The sequence below is a fragment of the Brachyhypopomus gauderio genome, chromosome 15 (assembly GCF_052324685.1).
Source record: "Brachyhypopomus gauderio isolate BG-103 chromosome 15, BGAUD_0.2, whole genome shotgun sequence".
Classification (NCBI taxonomy): Eukaryota; Metazoa; Chordata; class Actinopteri; order Gymnotiformes; family Hypopomidae; genus Brachyhypopomus; species Brachyhypopomus gauderio.
In genome coordinates, this window is record NC_135225.1 from 6,422,193 (window position 1) to 6,445,137 (window position 22,945).

The 22,945-nt window shown below is 45.3% G+C and overlaps 1 protein-coding gene across 9 annotated transcripts in view; it reads right to left on the reverse strand.

Moving 5' to 3' along the window:
- tacc2 (transforming, acidic coiled-coil containing protein 2) overlaps positions 1–22,945 on the reverse strand; it is a 56,165-nt gene extending 33,220 nt beyond the window's left edge. For all 9 annotated transcript variants that reach the window (XM_076975255.1, XM_076975260.1, XM_076975252.1 and 6 more), the window contains exons 1-7: positions 22,801–22,945; positions 20,230–20,363; positions 19,318–19,389; positions 15,402–15,637; positions 14,101–14,229; positions 2,921–10,324; positions 2,341–2,448 (exon numbers count right to left, since the gene is read on the reverse strand). In XM_076975255.1, the coding sequence (XP_076831370.1) occupies positions 2,341–2,448; positions 2,921–10,324; positions 14,101–14,229; positions 15,402–15,637; positions 19,318–19,389; positions 20,230–20,262 (7,982 nt within the window). In that variant the 5' untranslated portion in view covers positions 20,263–20,363; positions 22,801–22,945. The remainder of the gene's footprint in view (positions 1–2,340; positions 2,449–2,920; positions 10,325–14,100; positions 14,230–15,401; positions 15,638–19,317; positions 19,390–20,229; positions 20,364–22,800) is intronic.

The following is a 22,945-nucleotide window of genomic DNA, read 5'->3' on the forward strand; positions in this document are numbered from 1 at the left end:
TGTATGTCAAATGACAGTAGCGCCTGTCACGCATACCTGGAAACCTTGGAAATGTCCAAAACATCTTAAAATTTAAAGGTTCCTCAAAGTATCTGATGAGTCTGACTACTTTATAGTCAATTTTGTACCATGAAAACTATCACTTCTGAGGATGGATTTGTGCTGTAATGACATGGTGTCCACAACAAAATGGAAATTCTTTGTTTTTCCGTAGATGTTGGCAGCAGCAGATTCTAAAACAATTACCAGTCTTGAAAAGTTCCTGTGAAACTGCATCTCACAGAACGAAGCAGTTTACATTCATGTCAAACATTATAGGTAAGATGTGCTTCAGTCTGTCAGAATTCAAGGCATAGTTACCGAGGAGTGTTGAGAAGCATTGCTATTGCTATTATAAATATTACGAGTGATCCATTCAACCCTGTAAACAAATGCACCAAAATGGACGATCAGATGTCGCATGATGATAACCATCATCTGACACTAGAAATGACAGATAGCTGGAAGGGACAGATGCAAAAGAACAAGATTAGTGCCTCTCGGTAAGATGTTTACTCATCGCTCCGACACCCCCCCCCCCCCCGCCTCCTTAACACAGTACCTCCCACCATCCATCTGCTGGGGCCAGCGCAGACAGACTGTAATTATCAATACGCAGCATTCCCATGAGTCTGTGTACAGTGAGCTCAGGACTTACCAAGCAGTAGCACAGATTCCTCCAGGTCAAGTGAAGTGAGAGGCCAGGGCGGAGAGTTTCTCTCTTTAGGCACCGCACTCAAAATACCTCAGACAGCCACTTCATGGGCCTTCTCTTTCTCTCTCCCTTTCTCTCGTACTCTCTCTCTCCCTCTCTCTCTTTCTCACTCTGTGTGTGTGCGTGTGTTTAACACACACACACACACACCCTGACTCACTCACACCATTTCAGTGTGTCTCCGTGCTGAGCCTTTTGTTCTAAACTGACAGGCTTCTAGAAATGACCTCATGAGAGGGTGTTGGCACAAATACCAAACACATATGTATGGTAGAACACTAATACGCACACACACACACACACACTCACATGTGCAGCATAAATTCCTTGTGGCCCATGTCTGAGCCAGACGGTGCCTGGCAGTTCTGGACATGAATACACTAAAGCTACTGACACACTCCAGCGTCCAACACCAGGAAACAGCACATGTGAGAGCAGACAGAAATTCACACAGACGATCTGGCTCTCTGGCTCCTGTCTGGTGTTCCCCACTCACGTATTGGCTCAAGAACTGTGACTGACAAACAGCAAATGGTCTATTTACATATGCCATGCCTACCGGGGTTAACAGCAAAGGAGTGAAACAGGGGAAAAAGTGCAACACGGGGGAATATCTTGAGCAGAGTAAAACATCAAGAGTCTGAAGAGTCTGAGAATCATTAAGGAATGTGCAAGTTCTCCACTAAATCTCACGTATCTAAACCCAACAGGTCAAAGAAGTGAAACTGAGACTAGCTTGCCTGAATGCCAATTTCTACAAACTGACTGTATCCGATTACTGTCCAGAAGGTAAACAGAGTAATTCCAATGTGTACGCATGGTATATCCATTGATATATACCTGATACATCTTCTGATATATATGATATATCTTCGACTGAAATGGCAAACTATGTAGTAATTGTGTCAAGTGGAAAATTAAAAATCCATCTAATATACTGTTGAGGGTGTAATATTACACATAACTTAATTTAGAGCTACTAAAATAAAGAAGCACCATCAAGTTTTTCAAATTAAGTCCAAGACCCTACCCCTAAGCTCACCTGTTTACAGTCAGCATTTGCTTCCTTCCATACCCATATTAGTAACCATGTACTAGAAAATGACTGCATGTTCTATTGCCTTTCCTCCACTACATCCCATAAAGACGTCACACATCAAGGAACGGACTCCTCTCTCTCCCCATTACTGATGTCCTCACCTGCCCACCCTGCGTGAACTATCACGTCACTCTCCAGTCAGAATGGAGGTCTTCGTTTCCTCGCAGCCACTCGTGTTCTCTCCAGGTGTTCAGTAATCAGGTCTTGATGATATTATTTGAATCTGATCACTTCCCTGATTTACACTCAAGCTCTCTGGAGTTTGTGCCCTGCCATGTGAATGAGCCTCAATAATTAATTTCTCCCACCAGCTGATTTAACCAAGTTTGAACACCAAACAACCTTGCTTGCTGTAACAATCCAAATCTCTTTAAAGTCATTTTAATCCGAAAAGTCCACCTATGCATTACATACACAGATAAATGACTGGGAGTAGATTCGTGAAGGAGGTGTACGCAGTAGCAATGGGGTCAGACGTGGCTCTCACCTGCTGCTAAGCGGTTCCTCTGAAAGCTCCTTCACTGGGCCTGTGCTCTCTTCAGCAGGGCTGCAGAACTCTGGTTCAGCTTGAAGTAAGTTGAGGGTCTCAAACGGTCTGTGGAAAAACAACAATCACAGAAAGGAGATGAAGAGGTAATCGACAGCGCGTCACAACACAAAGATCCTATCGACTATTGTTGACGGGCCGTGTGAGTGTGTGCTATCTGGGGACATGTGTGTGATGAATGGTCTCTTTCTTGCCCTAAAGGGCGTGAGCTGATGTCACTGATGAGGTCAGTTTCAAGGGATAATGGGACATGGGTGTGCAGACACTTCTCTAAACGTTCCCTGAAGACATCATGCAACCTTGTCTTGCAATACTACACGCAAGTCTTAAGCCTTGACGTTAATCTGTTTGTCTTTATCCTTTTGTAAGTAAAAGTGAAACTCTAATGAGGTTATGTTTCAGTCAACTATTGTGTGCTAAACAGTATATTGAAGTTGAAAATGTCATTATGGTCACACAATATGTATAGAAGGTAAGTTCTCTAATATACAGACATGAACGTTTCTCAGGGCATCAGTACCTGTCCCCTGCAGGTCCATGAGGCATGTCAACCTTATACTCTTGAGTCTGACAGATAGAGGCTGCTTCTCTTAGCGCTCTGAGCCAACCTGAGCTCTCACATGATTCTTCTGTGCCTGGTCCCAATGTTTCTGTATTCAGCTCCATTACAGGCATAACAGCTGGGCCAGGGCTGACTGAAGTGTCTTCTGATGGTAATATACTAGACGTCAGAGCAGTATCAGATCCGTCCTTATCTTCTGATGGTAATATCCTAGTCACCAGAGCAGTACCAGATCCGTCATCATCTTCTGATGATAATATACTAGTCACATGAGCAGTACCAGATCCGTCCTCATCTTCTGATGGTAATAAACTAGTCACATGATCAGTACCAGATCTCTCCTCACCTTCTGATTGCTTGGTGTCATCACTATCATCAGTTTTTTCTTTCAGCATTAAACCATAATCTACTTCTCCATGTGCATTATGTGTGGAGTTGTGATCTTTTTTGCTCGCAGGTTTCAATGTTTTTAAGGCATTTTCACACAGAATTTGAACACAGGGCTGGGTGGCCTCCTGACCGGACTGGGCATTAGCATGGAATAATACCTGGGAAGCATCCTGTGAGTTTGTCACCATGGAGACAGCAGTGAATTCAGGGGGAAATGATGTCAAAGAGTCCTGCTTCAGTTCAGACTGTAATTCACCAATAGCATCTGATGCTGACACATTAGTGCCACCTCTCACTCTCTTGACTGCAGGAGCATCAGAGATCTCTATTTGTTCAAGCAAGCTATCATTTCCTTTTTCATATTTAATATCACACTCTGAGGACCTTTCTGCCGTCTCTGTGAGTTCACTCTGACCGTCTGACTGATTCATCCATCTTTCCTCCTTATATCCATTTATCTCTTCCTTCTTCTGCTCAAATAGTTTTGATGTCTCTAAAACAACTGCTTGTGTTTTTATATTTTTTGTTTCCTCTTCAGTTGCTGTATATTTTTCAAGACTCACTGTCTCTTTGTGATGTTGTTCGGAGTGGGCTGTATCCTCCCACACGGTGTTTTGTACAGAGCTAGAGTGTGAAGGAGATGGCTGGTTACACTTCTGTAGTTCCACATTCATGGCTTCAGTCTGAGGTGGTACATCAGTGGATGCAGAAAGGAGATCCAGTTTGGGTCCCTCAGGTGTGTTTGTCAGCTCTGCGTTGTCTACGTGTTGATGGGCATCATTCACATTCTCCCTCAACGTTTTCTCATGGACCACACAGACTGGCAAGGGGGGCACATTAGTATCTGGCTGCGTAGCACTGAGCTGAACAGAAGGTTCTGCCTGCTCTGCAGTTTTGGGCGTTCCAGGAACAGATGCCAATATAACATCAGTTAGAGCAGTGGTGCATACTTCTGAACACTCGCTGTTGCCATGGGTGATGGAAAAACACTGATCCTCTGTGTTGTGCTGAGATTCATGGTGTGAGGTGTGTGAATTCTCATGTGTCTCAGCCAGATCATATATAGCCAGTCGTACAACTTTATTGAGGTCAGGTCTTTCCAGATCCACAGGCTTTTTCACACAGGCCTGTGATTCGCTACTAAAGTCTGGAGATTCGCTCTCCATTGCAGATGATTCTTTACAGGCAGGCACTGGTAATACTCTCAGATGAACTTTGACCTCCGTGTTTTCTGTTGGTGTTCCTGAGCTTCCTGGTGTCTTACACTCTTGATTGTCAGTCTCCACCCTCTGGTCTCCTTGCCTTTTGTCTTTTTCTGTAGTATATTCACTCATAACAGTAGACAGAGTATGTTCTTGCATACCTTTAATAATGGGGGAGACACAAATAGTGGACTCCTTTTCACATTTCTTTCCATCATGATTCTTTTCACCCCCAGCACTGTCAGCGTCATCACCTCCCATCAACGCGACGCTCCCCAAAATCTCCAGACCACGTGACCTCTCAACTCCTGCTCCTCTTTTCAAGTCCCCTTTTCTCTGTTCCTCAGAACTAGGAGAGCTAACTTTGGCCTTTTCCAAACAAACACCTCTGTCCTTCTCTGAATCCTCAATTAATTCTGTTTCTTGGGCATCCGTGTTCTCACTAAGATATTGCAGGTCTGAAGGCTGAGAGTCCAAGCAAGTTGCCAAATGTAATTCACTCTGTGCACTTTGATTTTGTGTGAAGTCCCTCTCTGAACATACCTTCTCAGTTAGGGGCAGAGCAACAGATATACTCTGATCCGTAGATGGATGAGTGTCTAGAGTCAATGTATCATCACTGCTCCGGGCTTCATTTATGAAGATTAAGCCAGAATCAGATGGAACAGTAGCCTTCACATTATTTCCTGGAAATGTTTCATCAAAGTGTTTTTCTTCTCTGGAGTCTGATTTCTCTCTTGGTTTCTCATCATGGTCGACATTTATTAGTTTCTGTTTGCTGTGTGTATGTACACTTTCTATCTCCTTGTCAGACCTCATATTTTGCCCCACTAGCAGTGCTGTGGTGTCTATATTCTTCAGTTCTTTCAGCATTCTATCCTCTTGTTCTTTACCTGCGCTTGGCACTTTGATTAACTGCTCATCTTGTGTTACTGTAACGGACTGTAGGTTTTGCAGTATTTCAAGTTGTTCTTGAATGGGTGTCTCAACAACAATGACTTCTTCTGTAAGCAACTGATTTAGATCAAGGTTGCTGTCAGCAGCATTCAGCCGTGTTGTTGCTCTAGAGAGTAATTTGAAAGATTCAGTCTCACATGATTCCTCAGAGGTAGAGGTGTTGATCTCTGTTAAGGAAGTCTTAGTAGTAGATTGTGAGGATTGAATATTGAGCATGCTATCATCTGATTCCAAGTTGCCTTTTCCAAAAGGAATTTCATATGTAACTGCCATCGACATCTTCAGTTCAGTGATACTGGATTTAGAATCTGCATCACAGAATTTGGTGTCATCACTGTGATGGGAAATGACTGGCTGAGATTCAGTATTTTGCTCAGTGTCCTGTACTGACATTTTAGCTGTCATGTCCACTGCAGCTGTAGAGATTGAATCTTTGTCATGATCAGCTTTCACCTGTTTTTCTGATGGCCTTGGTGTAACATCCGTTTTAGGTTCTCCATCTCCGGTGTCCTCATCTAGCTCGTCTTCATCCCCATTTGCATTTTTATCACTATGTAGGTTGTCTGGTGCCAATCTGGTCTCATCCACTGGTGATTCATTAGGTGCTAACTGGGCTTCGTGCAGAGAAGCAGCAGCCATGTTTCTCCTATCCTGCGTTAGGGCTCCTGTGGAGGAGCAGACATTATCCTTTTCCTCTTTCTCTGCCTTTGTCTCCAGAGCCACATAATGCTCATCTGTTTTTTCTACGGTTTCATTTTTTACGATCTCACCTTTCATCCCTGCTTTAACATCACTGCCTCTGCTGAGGCTGTCGATGCGATTATGGTCAGAAGTGACCTGTATTTCTTCCCCTGAGACAGGAACATCAGAGTCATTAATGAACTCCCAGTGACTCAGCATAGGGCCGGGAGCCCTGAGTACAACGGGCACTTCGGGGCTGCTGGCTGTGGAAGGAGTTGCGTCCAATAAAACAGGCGTATTCACAGCAGGAGGAGCAAGGTCCTTTGTGTCCAGAGCACTCGTGACGAGCCCTGTGACTGGTCTACAATCATGATCTGATTCTGTTTGACACTGCAACTCAGCAGTGTGGTCTTCAGGTATTATCTGAGGACCTCCATCCAACATCTCAGGGGCCTGTTCAGAATCTGTCTTTAGGTCATGCTGAAACGAGAAACTGGGGACCGTGATTTCTGTTCCTGAGGCTGCAGCCTGAGATGGCACAGAAGAGGAGAGAGGCTCGGCCGGAGAACCGACAGAATGCTGCTCCAAAACACCTCCCAGTGGTTCAGGTTCTTGTTGTGCATCGTCACCCTCTGAACTGCCTTGAAATGTTTCTTCTCTCTTAGCTACACCATATTCCACAGGCTTGGCACCCCTCCTGTCCACTCCATCTTCATCAGGGACCAAGACCTCCGTCTTTTTTTCCCCATTTCCATCAAACAAAACGGAGTCGTCTTCCTGACACACCACCGCCCTTTCACTTCCCCCTTCGTGTTGTAGAACAAGATCCTGACGTGCAAGACATTTATCTGTAATGGTCTCTAGTGTAAGTATATCCTCAGGGCCGCCGTGAGTGTCAGTTACAGTTTCACCCTTAGCTTGCTCATCTCCTTTATGTTTTATAAACACGTCGAGACTTTCATCAGCTGCAGTGTTGTTCTTAACAATCTCCAGATCATTATCACTCACAGTTGTCACCGAGAACGATAACGTTGTCTCCTCAGGACGTCCCTGCACAGCAGTGACAACTTTGCCTTTCGCATCACTTCCTTTTTCACTCGCACCATGTTCTTCAGGGTTCACAGCAGCGTCTCCCTCAATCCCCTCAGGCGCCCTGCTACTCGCACCGATGGCAGGTGCCGCTGGTCGGGCAGGTTTTGGTTTGCAATTGCTTAAAAACCCCTGGAAGCTGAAGGTAGTCTCACTTACTGGGTGCCGCAGGTTCTCGTGGACTGTCAGTGGAGGCAGAGAGGCAAACGCTGTCACCTGTCTGGGCAAAATATCCCCCTTCAGCTCCCTGTGCCCCTGGGCGGGGGGGAGCCCCTTCACGTGCTCACTGATGTTCCTCATACCCTCCTGGGGTGTAGAAGATGGATGTTGGTCTGCACTCCTCCTGGTTTCCGTCCCCGTCTTGATCTGTTGTGTGTCTCCACCAGCGGTCTGAGTCCAAAATGCACTCTGCACCTGTTGACAGTGGCCTTGTATCGCAGGTTCTGGTTTGTGCACAGCGGCTGTGGGCAGATGTGATATATCATCGGTTGGCGGTTTCTCTCCCAGTACACTCCGAATCTCGTCCAAGTGACCGTCCTCCACTGCTGGTGCCTCGCTCTCTGTTTCTACGGAGTTTAAGGAGGAGACAGGAGAGGGGGGTTTTATAGAGCTGCAGGCTACTGTTGTGCTGCTGGCCGAAAAGGGTAAGGCTGTTTCAGCTCTCTCCGCGGTGACGGAAGTGACGAGCTCGCCTCTTTGATGCGTTGCCACCGGTGATGCCGCATTGTCATTGGACGGCTGCATCTCCGTCTTGGTCAGCGACGCCCCTTTTGTATGGGCTGCCTGCTGTGTGAATAAGGTCCACGCTCCTCCCCTTTCTTTCTCTCTCCCTTCCTCTCCGCTCGCCTCTGACCCTCCCTCTTCCTTTCTCTCCAGTGACTCACAGCTCTTTCCCTTCCAGTCACGTTCATCGTGAAGCCCTGGAGAAGAGGCAGCAGTCACGGTCCCGTCCTCCACACTGACGGTGCCTGTCTCCCCCTCCCCAGCTGCAGGAAGAGTGTCCGTGCCCAGGGACCCATCAATGGGCAGATCTCCTCCCCTCCGATCATCCGCCACAGAGTTATGAGGCATTGTGCTGCTACAGCCCACCCCAGACGCTGGTTCCACCTCCTTGTCTTCCTTTGCAGGTGAGCCGATAGTCTCTGGAGAGGTTAATAAATTTAGGTGCTTTTCTGCTGCTATAATTTCACTCTGCTTCCCTTCCAAACTCGAAGATTCGCCCGTTTCCTGCAATCCCGTGTTTCCAACTAAAACATCTTTCTCTGCTGCTTTCTGGCAAGCTGTGGCTCTCTCATATTCATCACCAGTCTCCATCTCTCCTCTTCCCTCGCATTCTATCGTTTCTGGCATCGTGGGTGTTGTCAGTGGCAACGCAGAATTGATGGCCAGTGCTGAAACCTCTCTCAAGGCACTCCCCCCCTCCTCCTCCTCCTCCTCCTCCTCCTCCTCCTCCTCCTCCTCCCCGTCTTTTCTCTCTTCAGCACCAGCTCTGCTCAGAGGGTGTGTGTCGTCCTGCACCAGGCACCGCGCACCAGTTTCACAGCCCAGACAACGTGCGCTCGCCTGCTCTAGCGGACGCCTCTCCGCACTGCACTCCGCCTCTCGCTCACGCTCGGGGACACGGTCAACAAATCCCAAATCAATCAGGGCGGTACCAACAGATGCCTCACACGCATGTTTGTCATGTCCGACCCCTGCCACTGAACAGCCGCGGTGTGCGGTTACATCCACAGATTCTGACTCGCAGGGTCCATCTGTCCTGCGGTGGTCACCCTGCTCCTTCGGCCCCGCGGTAAGATGATCCTGGTCAGGCTCTGGAGGTGGAGAGCAGATGGACTGGGCTCTCTGAAACTCGAGCTGCTCCAGGAAGTCAGGCCCCTGACTATGATTAGCCGAGATTTTTACAAACGTAGCGTTTGCTTCTGTCCGACACATAGTCGGAGTGGTTTGGGCCTCCTGCTTTGACTCGCCTTGCATTTGTGTGTTTAGTACTGACACAACTTGTACATTTGACTTCAGTGACACTGATTGAGTGCGTATGTCGTTCTGTTCCAAAGAAACTATTGATAAATCACCAGATGATGTAACATTTCTTTCTGATCTGATTTCCAGGCTTGTGCTAATAATACTATGTTTGTCTTTTGCAGATGTGACCTGTGGCTTTTCCACAGAATTTCCTCCCAGGACACCTCCTGTTTCCATTAGCGCTGAACATCTCGTGTTGATACTCGCCTCCTTGCGCGAGTCCTTGTAATCATGTGTGCTGACATGTTCTGCTACTTCCTGCGTTTCCTGTGTTTCATTTGCTTCAGCCTCTGTAAGCGTCTCTGGTGCTGACCCGTTTCTCTGTGACCGCTCCTGCAATGCTGCTGCTTCATGTCTTGACGTATCTTTGTCATTCGCCGTCTGAAATTCGGCCTCTGACAGCCTGTCCGATTTTTCACTGTGTTTTAACACAGCTTCGCTGTGGTCTTCAGTCCTGGCTATTTCTGGTTGCTTATTCCCAAGTACATAGTCTCTGAAGCTAAACACACCCTCCTCTGCACAAGCTGCCGCATCATTTGTTTGTGCTCCAGCATTTCCACGGCAACCCATGTCACATCCTGTGTGGGATTCTGCCTGTAAAAACGGCAGTGAGAGAGAACTCTCCCTGACAGTAGCCCTCTTGATTTGCTCCTCATCTTCACTGTCACTTTCAGGCAGGGCCACCAACAGACATGCATCAATCTGCTCCTCAGTGCAGGGCTGGACTGGGTGGATTGGGTAGACTGGGTGGACTGGGTGGACTGGGTAGACTGGGTGTACTGGGTAGACTGGGTGGACTGGGTGTACTGGGTGTACTGGGTAGACTGGGTGTACTGGGTGGGCAGACATGCTGAGGGCTGCCAGTTGTTCCTGACATTCCTGAAAGGCTTCTTGGAGCTCCAGGTCCAGAAGAGCAGCCGACACCCCGCGCACTGACAGCTCGTTTTCCGACGTCGCTGAGAGGGACTGGGACCGTGGCGGAGACGCTCTCCCTGTAGAACCTGGATCACCATCGTGACTGGATTCAATTCGCCAACAGAGAAGGACAGAGGTGAAGTTCAGCTGCAGGCCAGCACAACGCGGTTCACTCCATGCACACGGCACACCACTCCACCTCACTCCACCGCACTCCATCGCACTCCACAGGCAGCGCGAGACCTCAGGCTCAGATGGCAAGCTGGTTTTATCACTGCACACGGTGAGGACAGAAGCCTTCATTAGTGGCTGCCAAAACACACTCACCTACCCTGTATGCCTGTTGATTTCTTGCTGTCCGGATACATTTGATTTGCTAATGAAACTGCAGGGATTACATGAAGCATTCGATAGAATGAAGAACCCCAGTGAAGTGGGGGCCTTACGCACACCGATGTTCCTGATGCTAAATCACAGCAGCTGAGCCTCTGGCCAATGAAAGTGCTCCAGTTTATTCAGGCATGTGCTGCCTCTGCCCATTCAATCACAGTGATGTTTCCCCACTGTGGTTATGCTTTAAAATGCCCCATTCACAGACAGCAGGCAGCATTCATTGGGAATATATTGGCTATGTTTGCCATTTAAAACCCTAAGGATATCAATCGTCCTTAACCACAAGTGGAAACTATTCAAAGCAATGTCCCCGCGTACTGCTCTCTGATTGGATAGTGATTACAAGGTCACCTTGTGGCACTCCCTGACAACGTGAGCCATACTGTGATAACAGGCTGCACCATGCCCTCCTGTCCTGTAATCAACTGTGACTAATACGTGAGCTGATATAAAGGCCCTAATGTGTCAAATGTGAGTAGAAACGGGGGTGTGAGAAGCATGCCATTGTGTGTGTGTGGGGGTGGGGGGGGTGTTCTTTTGGCACACACCTGTATGGCCAGCTGTATTGCAGCCACTCCCCACTACACTCTGACTACATGTCTCCAATACCCACAATCCTCAGCCTGGACTTAATGATACCCTTTTGTGTTTCTCTTTTCCCCTTACTGTCTTTTCACCAACTATGAAATTACGGTCATTTTCGTGCCTTAGTTAAGTAGTTAATTATTCAGAAGCAACATGCTGAGAGTGTAAAAGCTGGACAGAGCTCGGTGTACTGAATACTGCATAACAGCTGTTCCAAACACAGATCCAGAAAGGTTCAGTACAAGAAGCTGTAAACTAAACTTATCTACAATATATTTTATACTATTATATGATCAGTGTGTGTGTGTGTGTGTGTGTGTGTGTGTGTGTGTGTGTGTGTTCAGTTAACTTTGTCTCAACAACCCACTGAAGCTATTAATCACTTTCCCATTAGCAACATGAAATAAACCACTTAGTATATCAAATATAAGTACATCCCATGTCTATTTCTATGAATAAAAGCTATGTAGAGGTCTATGGGAGTGTGCATTGACAATTCATTTAGAAAAAGACACAATTCCACACATGCATTCTGGACATATATATTAACAACCACAAACTCAAACACATACACTTGTATCCTGTTAAGTTGACAGGTTTCTCTAGCCACCTGGTGTGGTGACATTGACCACATGTTACTCAGCCAGCGCGAATGAGTTTCTCAGCTGACCAGCAATAAATCAAGCCCAAATCTCAGACCACAAGCATTGCCCACAGAGGCCGTGCCTGACTCCAGGTGGAGTCCATTCCAAACATGCCCATTCAGTGGACATCAGTGCCAGATACCAATGAATCAGTCACACCCAGCACACATAAAGGAGACAGAGTGATCTAGGCAGCTTCACAATGATGTTGAACTTAACATTTCCTTTCACGGTGGGCTTTCTTCTGAGGGGATATATCAAGTTGTTTCATCAATAGTGCTCATCGTGAGCACTGTGAATGTATAACCCAGCATTGGTCTTATTTATGATATACTCAAATAACTGGGAGAGTGTATTTCATGACAGCCACGTTCACTTTATTGTGTGTCAGGCGTCATGGTTTTTCACTTATGAGAAATTGAAGTGCAATTTCCTATAACTGTGTGCATCTCTGTGTTGTGTGACACTAACATTAAAACATTTCCTCATTTTATGTGACAGTGCCATGAATGAACAGCACTGTTTACATGTTATCTGGAAAATTTAGATTTTTTTTCATGTGCTAACCAAGCTAATAAGTATAAAAACCAGAGAAAGGCTAGCTCTTTATTATTATCACCCTTTGACCTTAATGGGAATTAATGTGCAGAAGTCAAGTGAGAATGCTACTCAGTGACAAATTAACAAATGTTTCTTGTTACGGATTAGCGGAAGTAGGAATTGCTTAATGGAAGTAATAAAATGTGTCTCCTTTGCATTGGAATAAGAACCTACAATATGTAAATCATATGCCACTGTGCTTCTATGCTGGGACTAATCCTAATATATATGATTATATAAGTTCCAACATTAGATAACTCATTAGGTGACTAGTCCAAGTCTATCGTAATGGTGGAGGCATTGAAACTGAAAAATATTGCCAGTTCTCTTGTCAATTCTACGGGCACTTTATTCTACGGGTGTGGAATAATTTTACATATAGACCTCATTTAACTAAATTTTAAAAAGAAATATTTAAATGAGAATAGTCAGAGGAAAATGCACAACCCAGAGAGATAAATGATGTAGAGGCAGTCTTATCCACAAAACACAAGTATGGATTGTTCAATAAACTGGTCTTCATCTGATCATCAACTGATTAGTTACATGAGAGGTTCTCCTATTGGGGTTGGGATGAGAAGTGTCAGACACTCTGGTCCTTTGTGGAGAAGACTGGTGCACCCAGTACAATGTAGTTCTAATACATGTACAAGTGACACCTCACAAATTCTATGAGTACGTTTCAACATCACATACGAGTGTGTGTAGCTGTTTACGTTTACATTTAGGGTATTTTTGTACATGGTTCAATGTACAACTTCTAAATACTATATAGTTTTAGCTAGTAAACCCACTGCCAGGTGAGCCAAATACAACAACATAAACAAATAGGAAGCCAGAACTTAGAATGAATAAAATTGGTTTTGTGGAGATGTCACATGCTGAGTTTGGAGAAGCTAGTTTACATGGTCTTCTGTAACCCGTTGATTTTGCAACCCTTCTGCAATCCGTGGACTCTCCAGGGCCTGACGAACCGCCTAGCGGCCCCAAACACAGCACACACAGTCTAGGCATCGGGGGAGAGTGTGAGCCACGTCTGGAGACTCGTAAATGTGAAAATGTCGAAGTAGACAATGGCCTTCAGTCATGGTAGAGTTGTACAAAATGAGGAAATCTTTTCATGGTCGGTCGCATAGTATGGGGCAAGTACTGTTACAGAAATTAACATGTTCATTTACTGTAAACATAATATTGTTGATAATATATGTTGCATAACACAACAGAGATATGTGACTTTGTTGTGTCACAAAATACACTCAGTCACAAATAGGAGTAAGACTGGGTTAGAATGTAATAAGTCACAATGGCAGCCATTACAAATATCTATAAACTATATTTAAAATTATTTAGCACTGTTTTTATTATGCTCGAATAATTAGTTAATTTGCTCATGTAACGTCTTCCAAGGAAACAAAGGACAGCCTTTTCTCTAACATGGCTTAGGGCGTGCTTGTGTGGTCTTTTTTTCCCTCTACAATATTCCCCTCTATTCTCCCTTTCAGATGAAACAAAGCAAATGTTCATAAGCTAAAACTGTACAGTAATGAGAGCCAAACTTAGCCAAAATATTGGCCAAAACATTTTAACAAAAAAAGGGGGGTGGGGGTTGGTTTGGGCCTGGTATCTCTCTGCCTCCTTTTTTAGGTTGCTCTGTTACCTCTTAGTGAGGCTCACTACTGGTGGACTGGCCTCCATGTAATGTTGAGGTTCTACCAGCAGGGGGTTACCTCGCTCACTCAGTGACACTGGTTCATTCTTCATCTCACCTGAGCCCACCTGCTCATTGCTACTCACATATGTGCACATGTGAGTACATACACACACACACACACACACACACACACACACACACACACACACACACACACGCATCCATCAACTGAAGATCATACACACCATGTATGAGCCACACAAAGCAACTCAGTGCTTCCTTTTCAAAACAAGCATCCGAATAGCTGGTCTGCTCTCTGTATGACCAGACAATAATTATCCACTCAATCTCATTTCCGAAATGTTAGTGGACAGAAGGCTCCCTGAAAATTTTATTTTCTTTTCCAATTAATGAGTTCATGTTCAATCAACTGAGTCAGTGTCAGTCAGTGAGAACTGCACATTATGTATTTTACATATTAACAATAATTGTCCGGTGTATAAAATGTCTGATGTTTAAGTCTTTGTTACAGAACCAATGAAGCCATCCAAGTTCCAGAAGTTATGTCCTCTGTAATCGCATTACAGTGTCAGTATTTAAAGAGCCACTGCTTACATTACATTACAGCACCACAACTTCAGACCTCCACATGTTCTAGCAGGAGCCTGCCAGACACCCAGTTCAAACCTTCCACAACAATGAGTCACAGATTCATGGAAATTCACTCGTCATCTACTGTGGCATTGGGCCTGTGAAACAGTATTTATTTGGTCAGGCACATGCATCCCTTTCAGCAGTGTCTGGACAGTAAGCCATGAAGACATTTCGTCAATGTGCACAAATATATAAGCAAAAATTCTTGATTCTTCCAAAACCAAAGAGTGGGGCACTGTCTTGATTCTCACACAGCGTGAGTCTGCGTTATGTTGAGAGCACCTTCATTTAAAAAGAAGCAGTGACACTGGCCTCCTTGGCCCTCTCAAAAGAAGTATAAGGACCTACTGAGCAGTGCACTGTTACGCATAAAATGCTTTTGTTTACCTGAACATGCAAAAAACGTATGCTGGTCGGGGGATTTGCATCAGATGAGTAAAGGATTCCAAAGTGGAAACCTGCTGAAACCTGCCCTGTGCTACATGAGTATAGACATTTACCTGGATTCTGTTTTACCCTGAGAGCCTGTGTCAGTGGAGAGAGAGAGAGAGAGAGAGAGAGATACAGAGAGAAGGGCAGAGACAAAGACAGACAGAAAGAAAGAGATAGACCGACAGAAAGGCAGAAGAGAGGCGAAGCAGAGCGAGGCTTACCCGAGAGAAGCTCCCCAGGTGAGATTGAGCTCAGCACTCAGATCTATGCTAGGCAGCAGGTCATGGGGAAACTCCAGTTCCTCTTCCTGTCCCGCCTGGTGCCCCTCCTCCTCCCTGTGGGTGTGGCTCCGCCCGTCTACTGCAGGACCAGCACCGGGAGCCTCCGTCAGGACCAGCCCGATCTCTGTGTTGCAGGGTTTCTCCGCGGCTGGACTGATTTCAGTGTGCACCTCAGCCTGAGAGGAAACAGAAAGTACATTAATGGTCATTAATGTCTGTCAGGCCCAACAAATAATCAGTTTGCGATTCATTCCATGTCCAAACTAGTGTTTGCATAAGAACTCTGTGGTGGCGCAAGTTATTTACCAGAGACTAATTAAATTTGAATAGCATTACTGTTGGCTCATGCAGTCATTAACATTTACTCTTTACAAACACACCCTCTGTCAACACAATGTTAAGGTAAGCCACTTCAAATAACACACCCTAACTTATTGTCATTTTGTCCAACAATAAGAAGATCTAAAGAACATTTAGGAAGATGAATATCTAACAGATATGGATGATACAGCTGTTGAACAATCAGCTTTCTTCCAATAAACAGCAGCAGCCTTTACACACAACATAGTCGACCATGAAAAGTCACATTAGCGTGGAGTTTCTCATTGAACTAGTTTAAGAATGCATCTCTATCCTGACAGTCCCCTAGTTCAAGCATTTATTTTTCCACTGAAATGTGGATCGAGACAAATGATTAAAAAGACTGAGTGAACCAGTTAAACTGCTTTCCTTGCATTCTACTCTTTTCCAAAGCTATAAATCGCCATCTAACCCAGAGACTACACCAGAAACCATGGAGCCATTTACAAAACATCTAATCATATGTCGGCATGCTACAGTCAAAGTCTTTGTATGGCAAGAGCACTGGGACATTTGATTGACAGTACTTAAGAGTGTCCAAACATTTCTACCTCATGCAGCTGTTTTAATGCACAACAGACTGCACTGGTCTGAGCAGGGTGGTAGAACTCTCTGCTCCTCAGATACTACATGACACACATCACACACCCACAGACATTTCTGCAAAACATTGTAGCAGTGGTGGCTCTTATATGCAACATGGCAGTTACTCTGCAATATCAACACATCAGAGACACATTTCTCCAGCTGCCCAACAGTTCACCACTACCATTACAGTCCTGTAATGGGAATCTTCCTTACTCTGTTGTTGTGAATAATGATATTAGAAGTAAGACAGAGTATCAACAAAATCTTATATTGCTGTTATATTATTAACTATTTTAACTGTGACATGCCTTGTTTTCTTTAATCATGATGGGTGACAAATAAAGACTAACATGTTTCTTTTTTCCCCCAAATGCTATTTTATTTGTCAGATGATGTGAACACCCACTGAATTACAACAGCCAATGCTGCAGTTAATAAGCATGCAAAGCCTTAATCAGCAAACACCCAATATGTTCACCTTGGACTATTAGCATCACACTTTGGGCTATTTACCTTGCGAGACTGCCAAATAACTACAAGATTGGCATAAATCTTGTTGTTAATAATAAAGATTAGAGTTTGTAATGGAATACAGTTTACTCTAAAAAAGTTTTTAAAAATAAATAAATAAATAAAAAACATGACTAAAGTTGTTTACAAGGTTCTGACTCCAGATTGAAAGTGGAGTGCAATTCTTAGTGGAATAACAGGTCAAACCAGGTCAGTACAGTTAGGCAGAACGTGGGATTTGAGTTAGGAGCAGAAGTGATACCACGCGAGCTCTGCTGCTCTCACTGGGATAACGTGGCTCCCCAGTGTCTCCTGTGTGTTCTCTGGCCTCCTGCCTCAAGGGCCAGTATCCCTTTACACACCTGTTTCATTGTGTTTGTCATGTCACTGCTCCTCCCATTCATAAGCCATTCGACTTCCTTCTTATTCCATTTCCTTAAATGTGCTCCACCTTTCATATCTTTCATGTCTGTCCAAGTGCATCTGATGACACGAAAGACCTCCACAAAAACTCCTGCTACACAACATTAACTTTATTATAGACCTGTGTCTCCTTGTGTTTATGTCTGCATGCCTATTCAGTCTTGCTAAAGTTGCCTGTAAACAAATCATTAAATGCAAAGACCACCATATAAATAACTCCCTGGTATCACATTTTGTAAACACGATCATGTATATTTAGTTTTTCCTTTGAGGCAACTTAAAAGAAAGTCTAAGTGATGACCTGCAGTTCTCACAGTCTGTTCAGTGCTTCCTGTGTATACTTGAAACCAGATCAACCATGGGTCAAAACACACAACACACGCGGTTGGACCACTCACATAATATCACAAATCCTCATAATCTCTAAATGAATGAGGAAATAGGAAACGATCTCTAATGACCCACATGTCCATCAACACATAGACGGGCTACATACTGGGGTGATGAAGTACAGTGGAGTTAAAGTTCTAAACTTAATGGTCTTGGCAGGCCAAAAGTGAACTGTGTCCAACTTGAACTTTTGCCCCGCAGGTCCAGTGACTCTAAAGAAAGGCCATTAACGCCAAGACCAGCCAGATGAGCAAACACGTCATTATACAATAAACCATCACCAAACTGGCCCAAGCAACATATGTTACCATGGCAATAGCACAACATGCATACACTTACACTTACTGATTGTTGGAAAGGTTAAGTCCATATACCAAGTCCTGATTTTGTTTACACATTGTTGTTTTTTTAGTTGACACCTTTAAAAACATTTGCTGCATTCAAACTTGCATCAGTGTATTGAACTGGCTGAGAGTTCTTAGACTCATTGATCCCCTCACACACAGTCATGAACAGCAACAGTGTTGTCACAACAGCAGGTTTCCAATAGCATACTCACCTTGGTTGTGAGGGCACCACACACACTGTGGGAGAGTGCAGCGCTTTAAAGCACCAGGGAGAAGGTGAGCAGCAGGGCCGTGTGCGGTGATGCAGCCCAGCCTAGCAGCACATGTTCCAGGGGCCCGACCTCCGTGTACTCCCCCCCCACCACCAACACCACGCACTCTTCAACCAGCTGCCCCCCTCCTCCTCCTCCTCCTCCTCCTCTCTCCTGCCACTAAAGCTCCATGCCCTTCTGAGGGCGAAGGCAGACCGGCGCTACACTGAGACCATGCGTGTGAGGAAACGGCTCTTCCACAGACGAAGCTTCTCAGGCAAGAAGGGGCAGAGACTGCGAGGCTCACAGAGAGAGCAACACGAGCGATTTGAAGGCGAGTCCTCCCCCTCCTACACACTCTTTCAACACAACACTCCTCTTTCGTCTGTCCCCTCCCCCTCTCTTTCTCTCAGCCCCTCCCCTCTTTCTCTCTCCCTCTTTCCTTTTCTGCCCTGTTCTATCTCTTCCTGCTAGGAGGTCTGAGAGCTGCATTGTGACACTCCTAGTGCAGGTGAATGCTGGGAAAAGGGCCACAGGTCACTTTTAGAGTGTCTGCTTAGCTGGAATCAGGTTACACACACACGTGCACACACGCACACACACACAGCTGTGACAAATGCTTTAAACATGCTTAAATCAGGTTACACACACACACACAGGCATGGGGTGAGTTTGCCATATATAGGATGCATTTCCCTCACGGCTCCTAATGACTTATTAATACAGTCATTTATGCTCTTCCCCAGATTTGACTCCAAAGGTTAGAGAGTTCTTGTGCTGTGCTCAGACATCACTAATTCTGACAACTCAAATCATGTGTCCCTCCAACACCCATCTGTGTTATGGTAATGGTTGCTATTTGTTCTACTTAACAGGAGTCCCACTTACTGTCAGACTTTCAATCCAGACTGCCTAAAATACTTCAGAGAATTAACTCACACACACGTTAGTCCTCAGGCTTCGCAGTTCAGTGCAACCCACCAGTACCTTAAATGTGGACCAAGGCTGTGTTTCCTGTGGAGGGAAGAGCACCACGTTGTCCATGGCGCCCTCCTGTGGCTGAGTCACACACACACACACACACACACGCGCGCGCGAGGCAGGGAGAAACACACACACACACAAGAGGCTGTAGTGAGAACAGTGGCCTCGGGATACACGCACGGCAGCTCTGAGTCATGATATGAGGGTCTATGTTGTTGTTGGAGCTCAACCAAGATCACTGTGAGCAAACGCACAAAGTGTGTGGTGAACCAGGCTCCAACAGCAGAACACGACTCAACCTCTAAACTGATCCTATCCAGATAATCCCTGACTTTGGTAATACCAGAGAGCTTTTCGGTCTCTTTAAGAAGTATACATAAATTCTCTTGAGTATTCTACCATCTGACTCAAGGCCGTTAGACCTCAACAGGGACAAACAGCAAAGCTTCATTTTGCAGTGTGCTGATTTTAAGCTCGTGGAATGAACAGCAAAATAATAAAAATTCTGCAAAAAAAAGCATTCTACAGACATCGCAAAGTACTGAAATCAAGGTAATAATTGTATAGGTCACATGTCATGCATTATTGATGAAACATCAACCTCCAGACAGAACATGCCCCCCTGCACACTGCCAGAGCTATAAACGCGGTCGCCGTGATTAACAAAGCAGTAATCCTGCGATTCACCCGTTTCACACACACCACGGCACTCTCTGCCTCTCCCGTCGCTGGGATCTCAAGGGCAGCGTGACAGCGTCGTGCGTTATCGTGGGGACACAAGCGTCTGCGCAGCCCTGTAAGGAGCAGCTGCCCGGGTATCAGTGCTCCCTCTGCCGCCTGCACCTTCACGCTCCCTGGCTATGGTGTGTTACACGCAGCGAGGAAGCGGGTCTGCGTGAGCATCCTCCGTCTTACCGGTAAGCTCGTGGTGCTGTTCTCATTCCCCATGGTTCCTAGTGAGCGAAGCAGTCACTCTCCAGAGCTGCCCGTCCCGGAGGGAGCGTCGGAACCGGGAGGCAGAAGGCAAACAGTGCTCCCTCCTTAGATGTCTGAAGGTGTTTCGAACAGACGGAGAGGAATCGTGGGTGTAGGTAGGGGTGTGTGTGTGTGTGTGTGTGTGTGTGTGTGTGTGTGTGTGTGTGTGTGTGTGTGTGTGTGTGTGCCTGTCATGTGCTGAGAGGTCTATAGTGCAGGAACCCTCTCTTAACCGCAGAACTGCTGCTTAACTGAATGCGCTTACTCTCATTGGTGAGACCCGTCACTATATGGTGACTTTCTGTCGTCAGAGTAAAGGGCTAATTCTGCAGCAGATTTATCAAGAGACTTGCCAAGTGCTTACATACAATGTGTTTAGAAGGTCATTGAAAGCTATTACAGAATGTTTTATTAGCACTTTAGTAACAAGCCATTAAGTGGCTGAGTGAATGGCCTTTCTCTCCTACACAAGCAATGCTGCTAATAATTCAGCAATAACATTCTAACTACACCTAAACCCCTTGAGTACATAAATAGTTTATGATTCTTTATAAGCACAGGTGAATTCACCAGTTAAAGCATTCTTTCCCAGTGTTTGAGCAGACACACAAACACCTTCCCAGTACATAGTGCTTATAGCTTCAAATTACTCATTTAAACATTTGTGTAAAATAAAATTGTTCTGTCACAACAAGATCTGGGTCATCACCTCAGTACCGCAAGCACACACACAGCAGTCTGGGTCTGAGTCTGCACACACACACAGCATATGCTTCCCAGCGCTAATAGCCAGTAGCTCATACTTAGAACAACACAAATGAAAGTGTTCACATTTTAGGTTATTTACCCTTAACCACATCTGTCAGAAGTGATTCTGTCCTGGTTTACATGAACCCCTGTGGGGGAACACTTACACGTCTCAGTACAAGACTTTGATTGTGTGGGAGTATGAGCCATTAGCTGGTTTGAATCCCCCTGGCCCCCGACCTGCAGAACTCGGATTCATTACACAGTAAGGCATGTGGTGTAGCTGCACACCCACTCTGCTGACCACAACTCTAGACACCACCCGACAAACCCCCCACCCCCCCTACACCAGCCCACGCACGTGACCTCAGATTAAAACACCACATGGTTCTCTTCACCTGCTTATTGGGTCATAGTCAGTGTAATAACAGAAGGTTAAAAAAACACAAGATATTTTCACCATTTCACCATTACAAAAAACTATCATAATAGCCTACATAAAATGGGCCTTTGGTTTAATTTTTGAGTTGTTTTTTTAACAGGCTTTTAGTTCCGTTGACTGTTTAGCACAATATCTCTCAGGGCTTTCTGTGCATCATTATTATTTACTCAGCAATGGACAAATATTGTCCTTGATTGATAGATCACTGACTGTTGCCTTGCAGGTTGTGGAAAATACTGATAGTTAATCACCATGAGATGCTCTCTGTCTCCCCCTGCTGCTCAATCAGCTGGATGACATGAGGGTACAGGTTATTATGCTTTATGGAACTATTATGGCTCTGGAACTGCAGCATATAATAGAAAAGAAATATCGTACTGACTCTTAATTTGCCTATTGTGTGCCATCAAGAGAATAGAAACGAAATAACTAATTATGCATTATAGAGGTTGAACTCCCAAAAGATAAATCATTATAGCTAATCACAGAATAGCAGTCAAAGCGATCAAAAGCAGATGAACGGTTTGTTGTGCTGGCATATGCTTTGACGCTCACTGACCTGAATATGCCACATGTTATAAATAGACCCTCCTCCCGTCATCCCCAGCCCTGTGTCAGCTACACTCGGCCATCCTTCTGGAACACACTCATGTGTTTTCATTTCCCTCCTAAATAAAGCCACCCTGAGTAATGGGGTACGATTTCCTCTAGGAACAACACGAGTAGTCTAAACAGCGGTGTATTTAGCTTGAGTTCTGTTAACTCCTCCTCTTAGAAGTATTTCTGTACATCTGGCCCAACGGAGAAGCAGCAAGTGTGTGTACGAGTGTTCACCATGCTTGTTCAGTGCCGCTGAGCACCGTGTGTGAACAGAATGGACTTCCAGCCCTCGTAGGTGAAAGTGTGAATGTGATTCTGCATGTCACACAGTAACTGTGATACTGGTGGAGCTGTTTTCTTCCCTCTTCCAGTTAGCATGATGCCATGGTGAAACGTTGAGCCTAGTCTCCTACGGATGTAGCATTCACACACACACACATCCACCCCAGACACGACATCTGCACCACATTTGAGCTTGGTGGATGCAGCTGGATGAATACCAGTCTATTCTCTACTGTGACACCACAAACTTTTATACAGTTCTGCGATTATTACAACTAAATGCAATATGTAGCCCTGGGTAGTAAGCAGTAGACATATGAACAATCACTCCAACAAACAGGTCTAAGTAAACATGAACTCTGACAGTTTCTAGATGAACAGACTGTAACCAATAACAATAAGACACTGCCCTGCGGACAAACAAGCATTTTCTCACTCACTTTAGTGAAGCAGTAACCCTCTACTCCTTCCAGACGATGGCTTCCCATCTAGCCGTGAACACACAGACATGTAGATCCATTATTAAAATCATACCGTTTAACTAGCAAGCCCCCACTGAGCAAAACAGCCCACAGTGGCACTATA